At 41.8% G+C, this 20,755-nt stretch overlaps 1 protein-coding gene across 1 annotated transcript in view; it reads left to right on the top strand.

The window, feature by feature from the left end:
- Positions 1 to 20,755, top strand: part of KDM2B (lysine demethylase 2B) — a 103,229-nt gene that overhangs the window by 2,345 nt on the left and 80,129 nt on the right. Inside the window, exons 3-4 of the mRNA XM_058037194.1 lie at positions 2,154 to 2,232; positions 5,906 to 5,952. Of these exons, the coding sequence (XP_057893177.1) occupies positions 2,154 to 2,232; positions 5,906 to 5,952 (126 nt within the window). The remainder of the gene's footprint in view (positions 1 to 2,153; positions 2,233 to 5,905; positions 5,953 to 20,755) is intronic.

The following is a 20,755-nucleotide window of genomic DNA, read 5'->3' as shown; positions in this document are numbered from 1 at the left end:
ACTATTTTTTAGCTGGAAAATGTTAATTAATTTTCCAGAAAATTAATTTGCATTCTACCCTCAGCTTCCAAACACTCCAGTGGTTGCCACTGCTCCATGCTAAGGATAGTACAATCCACATCTTCCCTGGCTTGGCAGCTCCAAAATCTCTGGGCAGCTCTCTCCTTTCTAGGGAACTTGAAAATAAATGAGTGTCTTTTGTTATTTTGTTGTGGTCTGTGTCGGCTTTGTTCAACCCCACAAGGGATTTAAATGCTTTGTTGGGGCATTAGGAAGAAAGGATCTGCCTTGCTATTTGCTCTGGTTTTATTTTTACTATTGGTTTACTTTTTTTCTCTATAAACCTAAGAGTTGAATTGAATCTGGTCGAAACAATGACAGTAGTATGTAAGAATAAAACAAGTTATATGAACACATGGAATTAGTTGGGCAATATTTTTTTTTTCCTTTTCCATGTCCTTGTTTTTATTTTCAATGATAACTCATGTTGAAATGGTCTGAATTTTGGCTTGAAATGCAGTTTGTTGTAGCTACTTGTTGTCTAGCCTGCAAGGTTTCATAGGTGCCTCTGCTTCTTCCACCAACATTACTCCTGATGTTTGTTGACTTTCTGACTCGGATCAGTGTCTGTGAAAAGTCTCTGTAGTTTATTTATTTGCTTACCAAAAGGCAATAGCTTTAATGGGGATGCCTATGGGCAAGGATGACTTATTTAGCACAGAAATATTTACTGGGTAACCTTAGTTGAATGGAGGGTTCATTGCACTTACTTTGACACTAGTGGCAATAAAGTTTCTGTAGTTTTAATGTTCCTGTAAATGGATAATTACAGTGCTCTGGTTTGGTAACTCTTAAGTAGGAACATTACATCCCTACTTGTCATAATTACTAACTGAATACAGCAAAGAAAAAGTAAAAATAGAGGGCAGTACATGTGCAGGCTTGGGAGTTTGGCCTCTGGCTCTCCTCTTGCTTTCAGTGTGGGTTTTAGAGCACAGAAACATCAGGAATAGCAGCTCAGGCTGAGGTGTTTGTGCTGGCCCAGGGAGTGTGGACAGCTGGAAGAGTCTTGGAGTTGAACTGCACCAAGAGTGTGCCTGAATAAACTGCAGGGAGTGGGCTCTGGCTTGGGCAGGGTGTTCTGTAGTGCTGCACAGTCAAGCAGTGCTTTCCATTGCCAGGCAGTGTATGGAAAGGCTTTGTAAAAGTAATTTTTTCCTGTAAAATGGGGGAATAGCAGAGCCATAGAAACAGTCCATGGCTGCTGCAGGAATTCCTCTGCTCTCTGTGGCAGAAGGCTCCAAACTGAGTGTGGGGTTTTGTAGCCATGGCTCACCCAAATCGCTGCCTTGTAACTTCCTCTCTAATCCCCAAATCACTGCTATTGTGTCAGACCATGCATAGAGAAATCCCCAGGAAAGGCCAGTCCTGGGTAATCCTCAGAGAGGAGCAACAAGGTAATTCTGGCCAGTGTTAACATAACAAATTTATGTTTAATTTTCACTTTGATTGTGAATTATACTGTGACTCCCCACAATTCATTTTTCACATACTTCCTAAGTGCTAGGAGCTGTGTAAAATCTGACTATCAGCTCCTGGAGTTACATTGCTGATTAAATAAAAGAGAAGTTGTTCTGTTGAAACCAAGAGTAACCCCCACATAAAAAGAATTATGTGTTCATGGAATTAGAGCTCTCTGGTAGAACCTGATAATGCTCACAAGGAAACATGTATTTATCTAAGTAGAAATGTGTAACTTAGAAAATCTAAACTTACACATACATTTTAAACTACACATTTGCCCAAAAATACCTGACTGATTTGCAGTATTTGGTCAGGATTTTCTTTTAACTGTTAATTTGGTATTTCATTACAGCCTGGGTGTTTCAACACAGACCTTAATTGACAAACTGACTGGCTTCTATTTTATGTGCATCAGTGAACAGGAAAAATAGGGAGCAGCTGGGACAGCATTGTCTGTCACTGGGTTTCCGGTTTGGATCTAAAATATGCATTCTCTTTCTATTTCTCTTTAGGTGATAGGGAGTTCTTTGGTGAGAAAAGGGAAATGGGGAGAGTCTGAGAAAATGCAACTGTGAGGTGCCAACACCATTGTAATTGCTTTTGGATGTTGTTCTTATTCATTTCCACAGATTTCACTTTTGAGTATGTGCAAAGAGAAGCTCTCAGAGTTCCCCTCATCTTCAGAAATAAGGATGGACTGGGCATTAAGTAAGTTACAACCAACTTTTGGTGATTAATAAATGCTTTTATAAAATAACCATTATGCTTTTTACTTGTATCTGATATTTCTTTTGATGATCTCAAAATGGATTGCAATTAGTAAGACTGTCAGCACCCTTGAGAGGAGGAATGATTATTTTCCACTTATAAACAAGCAGATAATGAAGTCTGTAAAAGTTAAGTGCATACAGCATGGTACTACACAGTCAAAAATATGTCAGCAGTGAAAGTTAGGAATGAAATCCAAAGGTTTTTGCAGCCAATGTATGCTGTAATGACAGAACAAACTCCCTTCAGTTTTTAACTTCTCAATTCTTTCATTCATTGCAGTTGGGATTCTAATGATGCCTGTCGTTTTCCATTATAATTATGTCTCTTCAGAATGTTACAGCTTTGTAAATATTTAATAATGTCTAGTTAAATATGAGATTACTGGAGCCTTTTTGAGGTGGCATTTTGTTAATATCCAGTATAAAGGATTTGGTATTTTAATAAGAGAATCCTGCAACTTTGTTTATGACAGTGACAGTGTCTAAAAGAGAAGTATTAAAAGCATTATCAGTGTTTAATCCATAGTTTAGATTAATGTTCTTTGATACTTTTGGAAATTAGGATCATGTAACTGACTATTGCTGAAAGAAAGAGAAATAATTTTTTGAAAGCATCATTACTTTGCTCAGTTTCACCTTGGTTTCCAGCTGTGGAACACCTCCCAGTTTAGGGGAACAGGGAGTCCCAATTGTTAATTAAAAGGAATCAAGGCACCCCAGTATAATTTAAAGAGAGAAAGAGACAAGCAGAGTTTGGGGTATTTGACAACAATGTGTCCTTTTACTATAACAGCAAACAGGAGCTGCTGTGGTGCTTCTGGTGATGTAGTGAAATTGTTTTACATGTTGAACTCTGAACAAGAAGTGCTCAGTAGGCTCTCTCTGTATGCATTGGTTTTAAACTGCTGCTTCTAAGGGACAAGTGGGAAAAGCTTCAAGAATTTCTTCCTGAGAAGCCATGAGCTGTTCAGTGAGGCTGGGGAGTGTTTGGGAGGCAGAGCAGCACCTTCCCAGCACCCAGATCCTCCTCCTGGGGTTGGGGAAGTTCACATGAAATTCCCCTCAGTTCAAGAAGAAAACTGGGAAGATGTTTCAGTTCCCACTGCTGTGCCAACGGTACCAGTTCAGCTCCAGAGTGAAGGAGTGTGGAAATGAGAGCTGATCCTGCAGACACAAACTTTGTGACAGGAGGCTGTGAACATCATCATGTGGTGGATTGGGTGATCCAGATCTGTAGGGTGACTTTTGAGATACAATGGTCCACAACATACATGACATAAGATGATTTTTTGACTTTTGACGTTTTGAGTATCTGCTGATGCAAGCTTCCACTTGTGCTTGTGCTGAGCAATCAGCCTGCCTGTCTGTGCCTGGCAGGGGTACAGAGCTGAACAGTTTGGTTACTGTGCTTGGAGGTGCTCTGAAATGGCAAGGAATGAGAGGAATGAGGAAAAATCCTTACAATGAAACTCTGCAAATTGCTTCCCTCTGTACTTGTGACCATCATGGACGGCTACTTGTAGGTCTGAAAGCAGGAAAGCCCCGCTGTGATCTCTCAGCAGAGGAGAAGCTGTTTTTCTTGGAGGGCGGTTTCCAAGATTGTAACTCAGGAAGAGAATGCTCTTTGCAGAGGTGTTATCTCTTATCTAGCAGCAGTCATCTCGCATTGTTTTGTAGTTAATCAGATACCTGTGCTGGCCAGAGCTCATCCTCATTAGGATTTGAATAGGTTCTCTAGCAAATCTTTAAACCTTTGCAAAAATGCACCCAGTGCAGACTAAGGCGTTTGCATTTCTTTCTCTGAGGAAACCAGCAACACAATTTGTTTATTACAGACTGCTGAACATCTCCAATGTACTGTCACATTTTGCTGTTAAGTCACCCTGCTGTACTATTCCTCACCACCTTTTATGATATTTGAAATCTTTGGAAGCATTCATGGATGCATTTGTCTGAAAATTGCATAACATCAAGGGAAAAACATTTCTGCACAGTTCTTGCATTGCTGCTGTTCTGGATTTATAAACACAAAACCAAATGACTGGTGACATTCAAGAAAACAGTTGGTTTGGGGATTTTTGCTATCATAGTTTTGTAGCAAACCAGTCCTAATTGTGTAAGAGGGAGTGTGGCAGTTGATTTTTATTTTGATTTATATAAATATGAAAAAGATTGCCTATCTAATTATTGGACATTTCTGACACCAAACACAAGCAAGCTGTGTCATTTGCCTGGCATGTTCTTGTTGCCCACAAATGGTTCCTGTCTCTTTTCCCCTATTTCTGACTTTCTAGTGCTTGGAAAGAAAAGATGAGCTCTGAATGAACCCTGAAGGTCAGTAGATTCAGGCTGTTTCATTCCAGAGAGGGAGTGAATTCCAAAGCTGTGAGGCCCTCACAGCCAAATGCAAAGATGTGAGGGTTGGCAGAGAACTAACAAAAGATACTGTCCAGCCTCTGCATCCCACCAGAGAAGGTGATAAGGGTAAAAGAAAGTGGACAAAGAGAATTTGGCAAGTAGCTCTCAAGATATGTGCATGCCAGTAAATGTAGTTTTTAACTTTACCTTTCAGTGTTTTCGTAATAGTAAAAATTATTGTTCTGCATGTTTGCCCATGGGCTGGATTATTCGAATTTTCAACTAAATAATGTCAAAAGTCCAGAAGAAAATTGTTTATCTTCAATGTGGGGCAGTATGAGAGGGCAGAGCACTGAGCTGGCACGTCCCACTGGGCTGTTTTTCATTACAATTCCTTAGTCAGCTTTTGTGCAATGTGAAGTGTGAAATATTGTCAGTAAAATGAAGTCAATCACCCTTAAAACCTCAGCACTGTTTTTGTTTTCTTTTTCCATCCAGTTTCTATGCTGCAGAATTTTACTGTCTCCCTGACATATAGAACTCACTTCTGGACCAGGCTACTCTGTAATTACATTATGCCCTAAAACACTGCCTGTGTTAGAAGTGATCCTGTAAATGCATCAACATCCCTGAACCAATTATGCTGCCATTTAATTTAGCTCTGAATTAGCCCAAATTGAATTGAACAATTTCCCAACCCACCAAATACAGCTGGGATGTCTTCTGCCAGACAAGGAGGTTTGGAACAGTCATTAAAACAACCGGCTTTATTTTTAAATATTTTTGAAATATATTTTATTTCCAAGCCATGATTCCAACCTGTGATGATGTGGCTTTGAGCAGGTTGTTTTACTGCTCTGTGCCTCAGTTTGGCAAGTGTGATAATGCTCACCTTGGGGAACAGACATGAGGCATCACGAGTTGCTTAACAAGCTGTAAACATTTAGGATTTTATTGAAATCACTCCCAACCCCTTCCCTTCTCTCCCTCTCTGGTGCTGATAAAAAGTGCTCAAAAAGACACCTCTTCTCTTTCATTGTGAGTAGAGAAACTGTTGTACACTGCCAATGCAAAGATGTCATGTGTGTCATTAAAACTTGCACTGTCCACACTTGAGAGGGGCCTTGCTTGATTCCACCTCCTGCACTATGGACAAAGAGCACCATACATTTATTTCTCCTTTATTATGGTAACGAGAGTGTAGCCATGCTTATCTTGACAGTATTTAACTTTGCTTTCTTTGCTAATTACAGAATGCCTGACCCGGATTTCACCGTTCGAGATGTGAAGCTATTAGTGGGTGAGTTATTTTGAATGCACTGGATTAACTCTATACAGAACAAAATTGCTTTTAAATACTTGTCCAGTTGTGTTTGTAGACATTTGTGATAACTCTCAGAATCTGGGAGAAGGCATGGAGAAGCAATTTGTAAATTAAAAAGCCTGGGAGAACCCTAATTAGTAGTTGTGCTGACCGGACTCGGATCTCATGCTGGATAATTGGCCTTTGGAAGGGAGGGAATGCTTTTGCTCTTAACAGGTGTCCTGCAAACACTTTTGTGATCCTGGAAAGCAGCAGCTCTATTCATTGAATTCCTCTTTTTTATTTTTAAATCTGTAGTAGAGCATCTGTTTGTAAAGGTGTGACTGGAGCTGTATCACCTTTTGCCTGTCTTCTCCCCTCAGTATTTATCAGTGTCAGGCCAGCGTGGTGCTTTGAAGGAAGGTTGTAAAGAGAGGCTGAGCACAAACTGCCTGGCTTTTGATGAGACATAAACCAGAGAACTGGTGACTGTCATCAAATGTTTCCTAGCAATCTTTGCAAAATTAATGTTTTTTAACTCCAAGAAAAGCTACATCTTGACTAGGAGATTACACTGTATGTCTCTTTGAAATCTGTTTTTACTGAAGATGGGCGTGTTATTTATTGTTATCTGAAATTGTTACTGAATAGTGATCCTGCACTCCATGAAGTTGTCACTGTGGAGCACGCTGGATGTTGGATGTGTTGGCTGCAGTCTTCTTGGAGATTTTTAACTGCATTCCTGCTAGTTAGAATTAACTCAGTTTATTTACCTGTCCTGTGGCAGCAGTTTATCTTTAAAATTAGGTCAAATGCTGCATTCTGAAAGACAAGTGTTTTTAAAAATTACTCTTTGAGTTTTATTGTCAACAGGAATATCAAGTCTGGAAAAGATGTAGGCAAGAAAAACAAAGGAGAGGAACTTGTGCCTCATTTCTGCTCACTTGGGGTTATCAGTGAGAGAGGGGTTATCTCTGATAACCTTCCTTCACAAACAACTCAGCAATGTTGCTTAATTTATGACCATTTATAAGCTCAGGAAAAAAGCCCCAAATATCTGGCAGAAAAGGTTTGGGAAGTAGGGTAGGAAGTGTTGTTTGATGGTCAATCTGCATTAAATTACAAAATAAACTCCTAAATTTTATGGATTTCCTAAATACCTGCATGTGCACATTTGCAGGTACAGAAAAAAGCCTTTTTGCTGAGGAGGAGCTTTGTATAATTGTATAAACCCTGTAATTATCTGGACCCTGTTGCAGTTTTCTGAACTTGTTCCATGGCTGATAAATTTCAATTTCTGTCTCTGAGGCTGGAGCTGAGGGTCTGACGTTGAGGTGTTTTGGAACAGTGTAGTGTTGCATAACAACAGTGTTTTTCCTGTGTAACAGTCAGAGTGTGGGAGTTGCATTTCCTCAAGATTGATGTCCTTTGAAGTGTTGGGGGGTGGAGATTCCTGTGTACATGGCCAGCAAAGCGAGAGGATATTTATAAATAAAATTGCATTTATGAAACAATAGAGCAGAAATAACATTTGTAATTAACTTTGACATTAAGTTTAATGTAAGAGCATGCCTGCTCACAGCTGGATCAGCAATCCCTGGACCTGCTCTGGGCCAGATTTTACATCATGGATCCTTTTAACATCATGTTTGGGCAAACTCCCTCTGGAGTCATTGTGCTGAGCCCAAAATGGGGTCCAGCACATTGTCACCTGCCCATTTATAATACAGCTGATGACTTTTGGCATCACAGGTGGAAACTTTGAATCAAAAGATCTAAAATATCTGTGAGTTGTACCTGAACAATCAGAGTTCTTGTGGCAAATCGTTTTTCTCGCTGTGGAGTTTGTGCTGGGTGGAACAGCCACATTGACACTGAGAGCACATGGGGGAATTCCTGTCTCCATGCCAGACTTTAAAATTATCTACTCATTATTTCTAGTGAAACACTAGTGAGCATCTTCCTATAGCATATCATTGCTGATGTTTTTTTATAGTTTTATGTTACATGTGTTACCCTCACTGCCTAACGTTCAAATAAAGGACATAAAAGTCTTGTTTTGTTAAATCTCCTGTCACTGGAAATGTTGAGATGTCATGGCAGATCCCTCAGATCTTCCTGAACCTCCAGGTTTGCATTTCCAATGTGTGGTATTTTGAGAACTTATTCAATCCTTTGCTGAACCTGGGGAGGGAAGGATGTTGGTGAATGTGAAGTGGAATGATCATAACTCTGCATCTGACTGTGTGTGGGAGTAATAGAGAGAGAACACAGTCTGGAAAATGTTGTTGGCTTTTTAAATGCTCATCATCATAGTTTGCTGGTGCTTTTTAAACCTCTCATTTCTTCTCTTTTCTTCTTTGAATCAGGGGAAACACATTTGTTACAGAACCCTTTAAGGACATAGTGCTGGCTTTTCCCAAAGCACATAAATTCCATGGGAAGTTTGGGAGCCTTTGGTCCCAAACTCTGCTGAAATCTTACTTTCTAAATCTTACTTTCTATTTCTAATGTGACTGTTGTACCATCTTCACAGAGGAGAACCTAAAAGTCACAGGGAAATAACATCAAGCTTTAAATTTCCCATTGAAAACTCTGCTCTGTGGCAGTAATAATGAGAATAAAAAAAGGATGGGTTGGTTGCTGTTTTTGTATACTCTAGCTTAGGTGTCTCTTTTTTAGTCTTTTGTCAGACTTCCAAAGAAACACTGACATTGCTTGAAGGATTTTTCTGTTTTCCTGGCTTAAAAAATGCAGCAAGCAGCTGTAATTCAGTTTGGTGATGTTCATGACCTCCTGATTGTGACACAAGTGCCTGACTGTGCACCATGTGCAATGTGTGTGTGAAACTCTGCCCTACAGCAGCTTTCCTTTCCAGAGCCAGACTCCCACTTCCACCCAAAGCATCTCCTGGATGCTCTGGAAAACCTAAGCTGATGGATTAATTTCAGCAGTTGGAAATGTCTCATCTGTGAAATGGCTGTGAGCCAAGAATACAAATGGAGAAGTGGAAAGGAATTCCTGGCCTGCTCAGGAACTTGAGACAACTCTTGAAAGATGTAAAGCTCTGTTGTAATTTAATAACTTTTAAGCTTTGTAATTTCATTGCATAAGGTAGATTTGATTGCTAATTCTGAAGGGCAGAATGTCCCTGTCATCTCTTCATAAGCTGATTTAAAATTTGATTGAGGGTGATTGGCCCTCTTAGAGTGTCCTTAAACATCTGCCACATCTGCACAAAAACTTTGGTGTCATTTCTGCAGGGGTGCCTGTCACAGATGGGCAGAACAGCAAAAGTGTATTTTCCCAGACTGTCAGCTCTGCACACAGGTACCTGTGTGAGAGTTTTCTGCCTCTCTGTACTCTGCAGAAAAGGGGAATTGCTTGTCTGGGGCTGAGCAAGGAGCAAGCCTTGCTCAGCAAGCTGCTGAAAGCCAGGGCTCCCTGCTCACTGTTGGCCCTCTCCAACCTCTGCCAGTCCTGAATTCAAGGACTGAATGCAGTCATTGTTTCAGTCTTTGATGTCACAAAACCAAAGCATTCCATGTTGTCATTTGTTTGAATTTTGTCTTTATATTGTCCTTCATGGACGTCACACAACCTGAAGCTGGCAGGCCTGAGCACTTTTGGAAGCTGTGAACCATGGAAGGGAGAGAGAGAAAGGTGGTGCTCATGGATGTGTGCCTCAGCTCATCACTCTGAGCTCCTTGCTCTTGCTCTGATTACTTCTTTTTATTGGGGCTTTGTTAGAGGTTTTCTTGGGTCTCCATGGGTTGAATTTAGAGGAGTATCTGCTTTTCTGGGCACCTGCAGTGCCTCCCCCTGTGACCCTGCACTGCCTGGGTTGTCCCAGTCTGCCCAGGAGCTCTGTGGGTAGGGGTGCAGGCCCTGCAGGAGCACAGTGTCTCTCTCTAAACAGCAGTGGCCACTCTGGATGTATTTGCATTTATTTCTAATTTTTAGCTGACCTATTTTCACTTTGCTTGCCACAGGCACACAGTCTAAGGCTATGGAATCCCAGCTTTTACACTCACACCTAAGTAAAGTAAATAAAAACCAAAATGAGTGGAAGTGGTGCTGGCTCTGTGATGTGCACCAGCTCTTCCCTCTCTGCAGCTTTGTGTGTGTGCCAGGGTAGGTATTTGCTGTGCACCCCCAAAGTGGAGCTTGCAATCCCAGCAGGTGGCAAAAGGGGAGATTTCAAACATGCTGAGGATTGTAAGAAAGAAAAGAGACTTTGGGTTATTGTGATCTCTGGGCTGAAGAGGTTAAAGTTGTGACCACAGCCGTCACTTCTGTAGGATCAGCAGCATTGTCCTATGGAATTCACCGTGCCCAGCCAGGCATTGTGTCAGTGGGAACAGTGCAAGTACAGGACTTAGACTATTCATGGGGTGGTCTAACAACTGACATCAACTCACTGATTGATTTTATTTAACTAACTCACTATGGGTTTATTTATAGAATTCAAAAAAAAAAAGTGTTGGAGCAGCAGAGGATGTGTCATCAGTCAGGCAATTTGCTATTAAAATCTGATGCTGTAGACTGGACTGGGCCCTGATGCTCATAACTGTAGGAAATATTTGGTTGCTGTGCTCACAAACTGCACTGAAAGACTTTGGTGAATAAAGAATCCAGGCAAAGTTGAAAGCAGCAAAGCTTTTAATTGTGATACAATTTGTGCATTGAGGTGTTGCAGTGAAGAGCAAATATAAGCAAGCTCCAGTAACTGTTGCAAAGGCCAATCTTCATCTGCCCAAGGAGATGATGCACAAGATGTGACCTAATAGATCATTTCAATATTTGATTCCTGTGGTTCTGTCAAATCCCTAAAGACCTGGCAGCAGCCTTTGATCTCAAGACAAAGGGTGAAAGGAAAACCAAGGCTCTACATATCCTGTTGCTTTCTTTGGTGGGAGTAGCTGAAGAAATACTTGATTATTGCTGGGATTTGCCTTCTCATTAGAAACACCAAAAGAACAGGAGCTGAGCCAAAAATTTCAGTTGCAAATTGACTGTTTAAAGAAATATGTGTGAAGGTCTGTGCCTCAACTATGAGTTCATAATCATGGTGTCAGTGGAGCAAGATAATAGAATAAGTTACATCATTAAATCCCTGATATTTTCAAGGGAAAAGTCCTATAAGTAGAGGGGGCTTGGCACTGCTAGGCAGGTCAGCCTTCCCTCATCCTGCTGACAGTTTCTGGAGGAGATGCTGTGTGCTGTTCCACATCTGCTCATGGTTTATTCACTGAGTGCATCACAGTGCACTGAAGTGAGGATCTGAGCTTTCATTAACATCACTGGGTGAAATCAGACCTGCAAAGGAGTATTTCCTTGCTGTTTAGATTTTTTTTTTTTTCCCACAGAGGAGAGCCCTAAGTAAGGTTTGTGAAGTTTAGTATTGCAACATTTTCCTCATTCTAGGAGGAGCTGCAATTCTGCAGTGTGGTGGTGCACAGTAGAAAGTGTGGCCTTGTTTTCCCAGGTGGGAACCAGGCAGAAAAGTGAGATGGTCTGCTCGAATCAGAATTTGGGGAGTCTCAGTTTCTAGTTTTCCTGTAAACTGTAAATGATGTAGTGAATGTAGGAAGCTGTGGCCTCTTTGTGCAGGGACTGTGGTGGGGAGGAATCAGTTCCCTGAGTAGTTAATGTCAGCAGGCTGATGTAAATAATTTAAATTCAGTTGGGACAGAAAGGATTGCTGCCCATCAAATGTACCAAATAGCCATAAGCTATGTGAGGCTCTGCATCTTTCATCCAGCCATTTTTGTTCTCTTAAATACACACACTGGTCCCCAGGAATTCCAGTTAAAATGGGAATATGCATGCCAGGTACTTCACAGAGAGACAAGAGCCCCCTAACTCTTCTTCTGGAAGCAGGTGATATTGAAAAAGGAATAGAAAGAGATATAAACATTGTAGGTAATAATTATTCTGGCTCCACAAAATGTTTTATATACCTATTAAAAAGTGTACACATGTTTATGGATGTGTACACACAGACATGTGTAAATTTCATTCAGCACTGAATCAAGAATCATAAGCAGTGTTTCCATGGAAGAGAAAATTGTAGTGCTGGTGGTGGCTGCAGGTCAGGTGGATAAAGGCAGGAGGGAGGGCAGAGAGGTGTAAAACACTCCTTTTTCATTAGCATACATTTCTTGTGCTGTGTCTGCACAATGGTCCCCCAGCTGGCTGTGCAAAGCTTCAGCTTTTTGTTAGCAGCTACTCAAAAAAGCTGAAAGCAAATCACAGAAGTGTCCCTGAGTAGCTGCTTCCTAGTGATTTTTTGGTTCATTCCTCCTGCGTGTTTGCTGCTCCTCTCAGATTGATCTGTTCTGAAAATTGTATCATGCTTGAATTCACATCCAACTACAAAGTGAGTCGAGAGGCTCGTAGTGTGGTCTGCAGGCAAGTAGGGGAAATTTTGTCTTAATCAATGTACAGTTCTCCATCCTGTGAAAGAAAATTAGCCTTGTAGATACAAAAGAAGGACAAAGCAGCCACACACTGCAGCTCAGAAAACTTTCCATCATTTCTGCTGAATAGGGACTCAGTGTTGCTTTTTCTATAGAGCAACGCTCCATTTGTTTCAAGGAAGTTGTGAAATTGGAGACCCAGAGGAGCGAGGAGGGAGACTCATTAGAGAGGCTCTGTTGTAAGGAGCACTTCCCAAAATTAAACTGCCTGCTCAAAGGAAGTGCAAAAGTCTGCCCCCAGACTTGCATCTCAGTCTTGATTAAGATGTATGGCTCTCTCCTGGTGTGGGGATTTGTGCTGTCAATGGGAATGGCAATTGGGAGAGCAGAGAGCTGAGTCAGGAGTCAGGAACTGCTCTGTCTCCAGCAGTCTGTGTGGAGGCACAAGGAGGAACAAGGTTTGTGCTCTGCTCCTGGGACCCAAATAATGCATTTTGCAAAACACACTGGGCCAGGCTCTTCTAGGGGAGAGGAGGCATCACTGATCTCATGGGAGGGGAGGTACTTGGATGAAATATTTCCATCACTGTAAGATTTCTCCTCTTATTTCTCATGGGGTTTTTGTGCCTCACTGAGTGATCTGTGGCCTCTTCTCTGGGTTCTGCTTTTTTGCTTTTCATGTGAGTGGGACTGTTGGAATATTAACAAAACTGAGTTAAAGGAACATCCACAGTTTGGAAGGCCAGTGTCTGTGTAGCTTTATACCAACTTGTAAACATGTTCCTCAGGCTGTGAGAATTCCAACTGGGGTACCTCAGCCTCTGGACCCTGCAGGTCACACCCTGAGTTCGTCAAGGGACTCAGATCCACAAGAGACAGCTGAGAGGAGCAGGGGATCCAAGAGCACCTTGAAGCGGGAGATAAGGATGGATCCCTGCAGGAGGAGGCTGAACTTGGCTGTTCCTCACAAGTGACTGTAAAATAATTGAATGTCACTGCTATTCCTATTGATCTGAGGCTACCAGCCCAAACCCTGTGTTGTCAGGGAGCTGGGTTATGTACCTGCCTACAAACTTTCCAAAGGGAAAAATGGAGAATCACAAAGCAACTTTCATCAGGGCCCCACTGATTTGTCTCAGATGTTATTTAGAAACATGTGTTTGACATCCAGTCCATAAAAATAAATTGTTTCCTCTGTCATGTTGTTTTGTGACCAAAGCTTGTTTTAAAAACTTGCATTATTTTTTTTAAATGCTCTGTTTTTGAAGTCAAGTTCCAAATTGCTCACAGTCGTGCTGTTGGCCTGTCAACATTCTTCATGCTCTAAACTGGGAAATGTGCTAAGTCAGGCCTGACATCAGCACATAAATATTTCCACTGAAAATGATAATTTCCCAGTGTCTGTAAGCTCAGATGGAGTCAAACCAATGGTCTGTCAACAAAGGGTTTAGAAGTACTGTTGGTATGAACTGGAGAGTCTCCTAACTGCTGCATTTATTTTTAAATTCAAGTACTGCAAAGAGGAAACATATGGACAATAAGACTAAAATAAAATAAAATATAATGTGCTATTTCATTGAAATGATTGATTCCAATTCTGTCAAGCAGGTTTCTCTTCCCAAAGTACAGCACTGGAGGTTTATTGGCTCATCCTTTTGTCTTTGTGCGTTTTTCTTTTCCCTTGAGCGACCTCTCCTGTTTTCTCTGTATCCCTCTTTCCTTGAGGAGGCTGCTGTGCTGTACAGAACTTGTTTTACCCCCTAATTCCATAGAAGTTTGTGAGGAAGTCCAGGTAAATCCTTCCAGACTCCAGCAAGTGTTGTTAGGATATCTTTCCAGCCATGAGGCAATAGTGACAGAGAGAGCAGCACACTTTGCTGTGAGCAGGGCCAGGAGGATCTGGCAGGTGGGTTTTTGTTTCCCATGGAATCTCTCCCTCCTTTGTGGGACACCAGCATTCCCATGTGTCAGTCAGACAGCCTCATGTGATTCCTGACCTCCTCCACCTCAGCCAGGGCTGGGGAGAATTACAAAGTTATGGAGCTGCTCTGTGTTCTCTCCTGAGCAGAATTAAAATTAGTAACTAGAGAGCAAAGTTTCTGAATGGATTTTTTTCAAGTGAAGGTTCCATTAGTGATTTTCCTACAGTCTGAGGGCTCTAATTTATTGAAAATTGAAGTGGTTTATAGCAGCTCTGAAGGAACCCTTTGGGAGTTTGGCATCCACCAGTGTTAAGGTGAAGTGCATAAATAAAATGGAAATCTCTGTCTATTAAAGTGTTGTATTGCAGACTTTCAGAGGATGTTGCTTCATTTAGCACTCACTGGTTTTGTGCCTCTTAAACAGCTCATTGTTTAAGAAGAAAAGCTGCAGTCAGTAATAGCAGGAGGGAGCTGGGCTGTGGTTGGTGTCACTGTGGGATTTCCCCCAGTGCTGGCTGCTCATCCTTCCCCTGATGTTTGTGGAACTGTGCTGGGAAGAAGCAGGGAGCTGACCCCACTTAAAAAAAATTATTTAAGCCTCATCAGTTTCTTGAGTATTGGTGAACAGTTTGTATCATGAAACCAGGACCTAGGGCAGACAGAGGTTAAAACTTACCCAGTGTTCCTGATAGACTGGAAATAGAAACTTCTCCCTCTAATACCAATACCAGCTCTGGTGCCAGACCATCCTCTATCATCTAAACTGGCTCTGGCTTTGCTGCTGCTGCCTGTTATGTGACCAGGGGAATTCTCTCTGCTCCTTGTGCTCCCTATTGCAGCCAACAATTTGCTTTTCTTGCCATACCAATTAAGCAACTCTAAATTGGCATCCTGCTCATTCTCTTCCTTCTTTCCTCACTTCTGGCATTGCTCTCCCATCCCCTCCTGTGTGCTGGCACAGCCTTTCCTCCTTCTCTTAGTGAGGTGGTTCAGGAAGTTGAACCAGCAGAAAACTCACACTGTCTTTCTCCCTTGCAGAAAGGTGGAGGAATTTATATACCTTTATTATTTTTACATTATTTTGGTGCTTGTTTAGCTCTCAGCACTACCCAGTGCTGGGCCAAGCTGTAATGGACACAGCCTTCCACCTCTGTCATTAGTTTCCACTGAGGCTCTGTGCACCAGAAGTGCCAGGTGAGTGAACTTTGAGCCATGGATTAGGCTTTCTGTGTAATAAAATAAATAAAAAGAAGGCATTTGATGCTCTCTCATTATGCCTTTTTTTCCCTCCTAGAAGTAAAAATGAAATATTATAACACTCACTTGCCTATCTTTAGCACGTCCGCTGACTTGCCATTTTGGAAGAAGAACCAGTTCTATTTTTAGAGCTGAACTTCCTGTTTGAGCTCTCTTTAAGTTTGTCCTTTGCCTAACACAGGCAAACTCTTTTAAAAAATCTTAGTTAAACTGGGACAGTTTTGCTAAAAACAGTCATGTTCATGTCCAGATATAAACAGCAATAAATCTGCTTTGAATGAACATTACAACAAAAATATAATCTCCAAGAGAATGTATTTCCATGATGTCAGGACATGAAAGTGAAATTGAAGTGATGTGTTGGTGTGGTCGGGCATCTCAAAGCCTCTGTCTGCAGGTGGATTTAAAGATGAATTGTCCATGTGGAAAAACCAAGCAGAGCAGCTGTTTTAGAGTAACTCCCCACAGTCACACTGTGTTTCTGCAATAAGCATCCTCTGCTTTAGCTCATCCAGACTAGAAATGAGTGATCCCACCCAAAATCCTAAATATTTGATGGCAGTTGTTACTCTTTAATGTAATAATATACCTTAGTTCAAAACTACCTTCAAGTGTCGTGCCTTTACCTAAAAAAATATATATAAATATCAGCATGTTTGGAGGTTTGATGTAACCATAGCTATATATTTCTTCAGATGTTCTCATAAGTGTGGGTACAAGATGTGTGGGAGTGTTGCAACCCTTTGACACCTTCAGATGTTCCTCTAGACCAGAGGGGAGCTGCAGGATTGCTGGCACAGTGCACGTTGATGGGTAATGTGAGTGTAGTGGAAGGTCTTCTTCCATCTCCTAACTGCAAAGTAGGAGGGGAATCAAGTTTTCCTCATTATGGGCTGATCATGAGGCTTCAGAGGGCTGAAAGGTTCTAATTTTTATAGCATTTTTCTATATTGCTACTGTTAGATATACTTTATGTTGAGACATTTTAGGAAATTATTAATTTAAATCATTTAAATAATTTAAATTATTTTTAATCTTAGAAGAAATTTTATAAGAAAAAGTTCACCAAAGTTATATCCCATCCCATTTTTTCTTGGACCTTGTATTATTTTTCTTTCTATAATTGTTATTTGTGTGCTCTGTGTTTTCAGCCACCTGGAGTATGCTTCTACTACAGGTTAATGCATTGGTATATAAAAAATTATATATAAAAGTAAAATGCTTCTTTGTGTAAGGAATTATATATATATATATAAAATATATTATATATATAACATATAATATATGTTATATATTTAATTTCTATATTTTATATATAATAATGTACTATATAATGTATATTAATATTAATTATATAAATATATATGTATAAGTATATCTACATTATATTATATATACATTATATTTTATATATAATTATCTATAATTACATAAATGTGTATATATATATATATATATATATATATATATATATATATATATATATAAAAGTAAAATGCTTTTTTGTAAAAGGAATTTTTTCTAAGAGCTTTTCAGTGTCTGAAGCTTGGCACAGGGGATGCCCCCCTTGCAGCACAGGGCACAGGGATGGATGCCCCTATTGCAGCACGGGGGACAGGGGATGATGCCCTATGGCAGCACAGGGGATGATGCCCCATGGCAGCACAGGGCACAGGGGATGGTGCCCCCATGGCAGCACAGGGCACAGGGGATGGTGCCCCCATGGCAGCACAGGGCACAGGGGATGATGCCCTGCGGTTCCTGGGCCCGGCGGCGCTGGAGCTGCGGGCAGCGCTGTGAGCGATGGCCGGGCTCGCTTCCCTTTGTTCTTCTGTGCCCTCTGGTGGCACTGAGAGCGATGGGATCGGGACGCGCCTTTAATTTGCTCCTACCCTGGCTGTGAAATGCAGGGGATGTCGGGAACAGCTCCCCTTGAGTAAGGACTTTCTGCTCGGGTTCGCACCCTCCCCGTTGGCAGGGGTATCATAATGGTCTCCCGTGGGCAGCAGAAGAATACGTGCTCCCGGCTCGGGGAGCTCCGGGGGATTAACTGGGATGCAAGTCAAAGCCTCAGTCTTTAGGTACAGTTAACCCGCTAGCGAGGCTGGCAGATTTCCTGAGGCTCTGCTGCTTTACAAACCGAGGATTTTTTCCTCATAAGAAGCACAAAGATTAGGCAGGAGCAGCGGGCCGGTCCCTCGGCGTTGGAGGTTGGTTTCTGGTTGTCAACACTGTATTGTACCTTCAGCACAGATCTCAATTCAGCCACAGAGGGTTAAAATAATTCCCCGAGGTAGCTTTATCCTCTTAATGGACAGGCTTGATAATCATTCTTACAGAAAGGACATTTCCTCTTTGCTGTGGGGGAGTTGCACCTTTTCCTGCTGGTGCTGTGCTGGAGAAGAGACCACAGCCTAGAAAACTCTGGTGTCGTTTGCAGCTCTGATTCACACCTCCTGTGCATTTCTCATACTCTGCTGTGTGGTTCATGTTTGCATTGCTTCCACTGCTCCAAATATCCATGCTAAAATCACATCATGGAAAAGGATGGGCCATGCTGAAGGCTGGAGTCTGGCAGCTTGGATAACCTGAAGCTCAGGCAGGGGAAGGCAGTGCTTCACTTGTTAGAAATAAAAAATGGCAGTTGCTGGACAACAGAGGATATGATTACAGTCCCAGAATTTCCCATTCCCTGTTCCCTCTCTGGAAAATTGTTAAAATATTTTATACGTGAAGGGAAGTGTGGGTGCAGACTCTGCAGGGGAGATCAACAAGAGCTTTGCTGAACGACTTCAGAGCTGGAGCCCATCATTCCATCATCCCACAAGTGTCTGGGGTGAGCTTGGTGAGCTGGGATTTGGGAAATCATTTGCTGGTGCAGGGAAGATGCCTGTGTAGCCTTCATTCCTGGAGGGCAGTTCTCTCTCTGACAAGGGGACATGGTTTGCTTCCCTGCTGCTCTTGTTTTACCAAGAAACCCAGAAGACCCACTCTCTGTACCAAACCAGCTTGTCCAGGGTGGGCAGTGGGAGGCAGGGACCCTACACAAGTTGTTTTTCCTCCAAAAGTTCATTTCTATGTGAAAAAAATATTATATTACAGCATATAGAAATGCTGTACAATTCAATCTATGAGAATGTTCACAGTGTCTTGGCCATTAGGCCTCTAAATAAAGGCACCTGATATTATATATGCTATTGTCACCTTAATTCTAATGGGGATTTTACTAATACATTAGCTAACTTGAGTAACTTGATGTGTTTTTAAGGTTTTAAGCAAAGCATAGTTCTCCTGTAGCTCATACTGATGGATTTTTTTTCCAGCTAACATCCCTGCAATTGATTCTTCTGTCTCCTTCTTGCTGTTGTCTGTTCCTCTTGTCAGAGATGGCACTAGCTTGTTTCTTAGTTACTGTCTCTGTCATCCTTTGGGGATTCACTTGTGCTCCATGAGCAAGCAGCAGGAGAGGAAGATGTTTCTCTAGGCTGTAAATCCCCCAGCACCACCACTCTGCCTGTGAGTCACATCTGCTGCCAGAGAGGAAGCAGTGCCTGCTCATCCCACACTGCCCAGTGCAGAGCTCCACTGGAAAAGCAGCCAGGGGAGTCAAGGCTGGAGTGGTGCACAGTGCTCTGAAGCTTCCCCTGTCAGCAGGGAGAGACTCTGCCAGGCTCCAGGGGTTTGTTAATCCACGTCAGGGGTGATGAGCTGAAGTGAGGGACAGGGGAAAGAGGGTGAGAGGCTGCCAGGGTCACTGCTGGGACCCGCTGGGCTGCCCCAGGCTTGCTTGAGGGGGGTCCCTTCTTTGAGAACACAGTGAGTGTGATAAGGGGATGCCTAGGAATTGGTTAACAGAAATGGATTGTGGTGAAATGTGTGTGGAGCTGCTCAGAAATCCAGCCTGACCTGAGATCTCTCAGCCTGCCATCACTTCTTAGGCCTCTGTGTGCTTCTTTCCCTTGCTCTTGACTCTCCTAGATGACATTTTTTTCACCTTGTACTAGGAACAGGAGATAGAAGAAAGAGTTGAATTTTTTCAGGACAGAAGAGATAAAGCTGGCAGTGAGCCAGAGCTGCTGTGCAGTGGGCAGTGAACACCAGGATGTGAACCTGTAATTATACATCTCAAATTCTGTGAGCAGCACTCCAAGAATCATTATGTATAGGCTTGTTTGACAGTACTGTGGCTTAAGAGAAAAACATCCCCTCAAATTACTCTTTAATTCGGAAGTCAAGAGATTATCAATTCAAATCTTAAGCTCTTCTGCCTGTAATTGATAATCGTGTTCATTTAACAAACCTGCTATTGAACTGCTCCTCATACTCTTAATTCATCAGGTAACTGCTGATTTTTCTTTTGGAAAGGATAATTGAGAGGCTCTACGAGGTTGCTTCCAGCAAAGCTGAGATCAGACCTTGACTAAAATATGGCAGAACCCGAGCTCAGCCACACAGCCCTTCAAGTGCAATCTTTGAGTATCTGTGTCCTCTGCCCCTCTGGGCTGCAGCCATTGCTTTGATCCAGGCCCTGGAAGCAGAGATCAGGATGGCTTTCATTAGGGGCCAGTTTAACAGGACTCCATCCCAAGCTGCTAACCTGAGGAATTGAAAAAAGACCATTCCCCTAGTTAAAAAAAAAAAAAAAACAAAACCAAAACCAAAACAAAACAAAACAAAAAAAAAAAAAAAAAAAAAAAAAAAAAAACAAAAAACCACAACAAAACCCTCTAACCCATAACTAGATTTTATGTATGTTGTTTCAAACATTTAAGGACTCTTGTGCTTTTTCACACTTAAATCTCCACGTCCTGCCTCAAGGTGGCAACACTTCAGACAGTCCCAAGCCCGGTCCGAGCATGGGCTTCTGTTCCTTGGCCTTGGAATGAGGAGTTTGACTGACAGGCTGGTGGGACTATTCCAGATTTACTCTATATAAATTTGTCTTTTTGATTTCAAAGCTTTACGGTCTTGAGTTCCTTTGCAGAGTCATTATCACATCTGTCACTGTCATTGCTATCAGGGGCTAAGGATGTTTGTAATGGAGAGCAGCAATCCAAGCTATTACTCTTGCTGAAATACTGCTCCCAAGCACATGATAGACCAGGTGCTGTAATTATTAATAATTCCCTCTGATGGTGCATCACAGCCCTACATTTTGTATTAATGCAATTTATTTTGAGTTATTTCTTTGGCGGTGAA

Source organism: Melospiza georgiana, chromosome 18, assembly GCF_028018845.1.
Source record: "Melospiza georgiana isolate bMelGeo1 chromosome 18, bMelGeo1.pri, whole genome shotgun sequence".
NCBI classification, from domain to species: Eukaryota; Metazoa; Chordata; class Aves; order Passeriformes; family Passerellidae; genus Melospiza; species Melospiza georgiana.
This window is presented reverse-complemented; position numbering and strand designations above follow the sequence as displayed.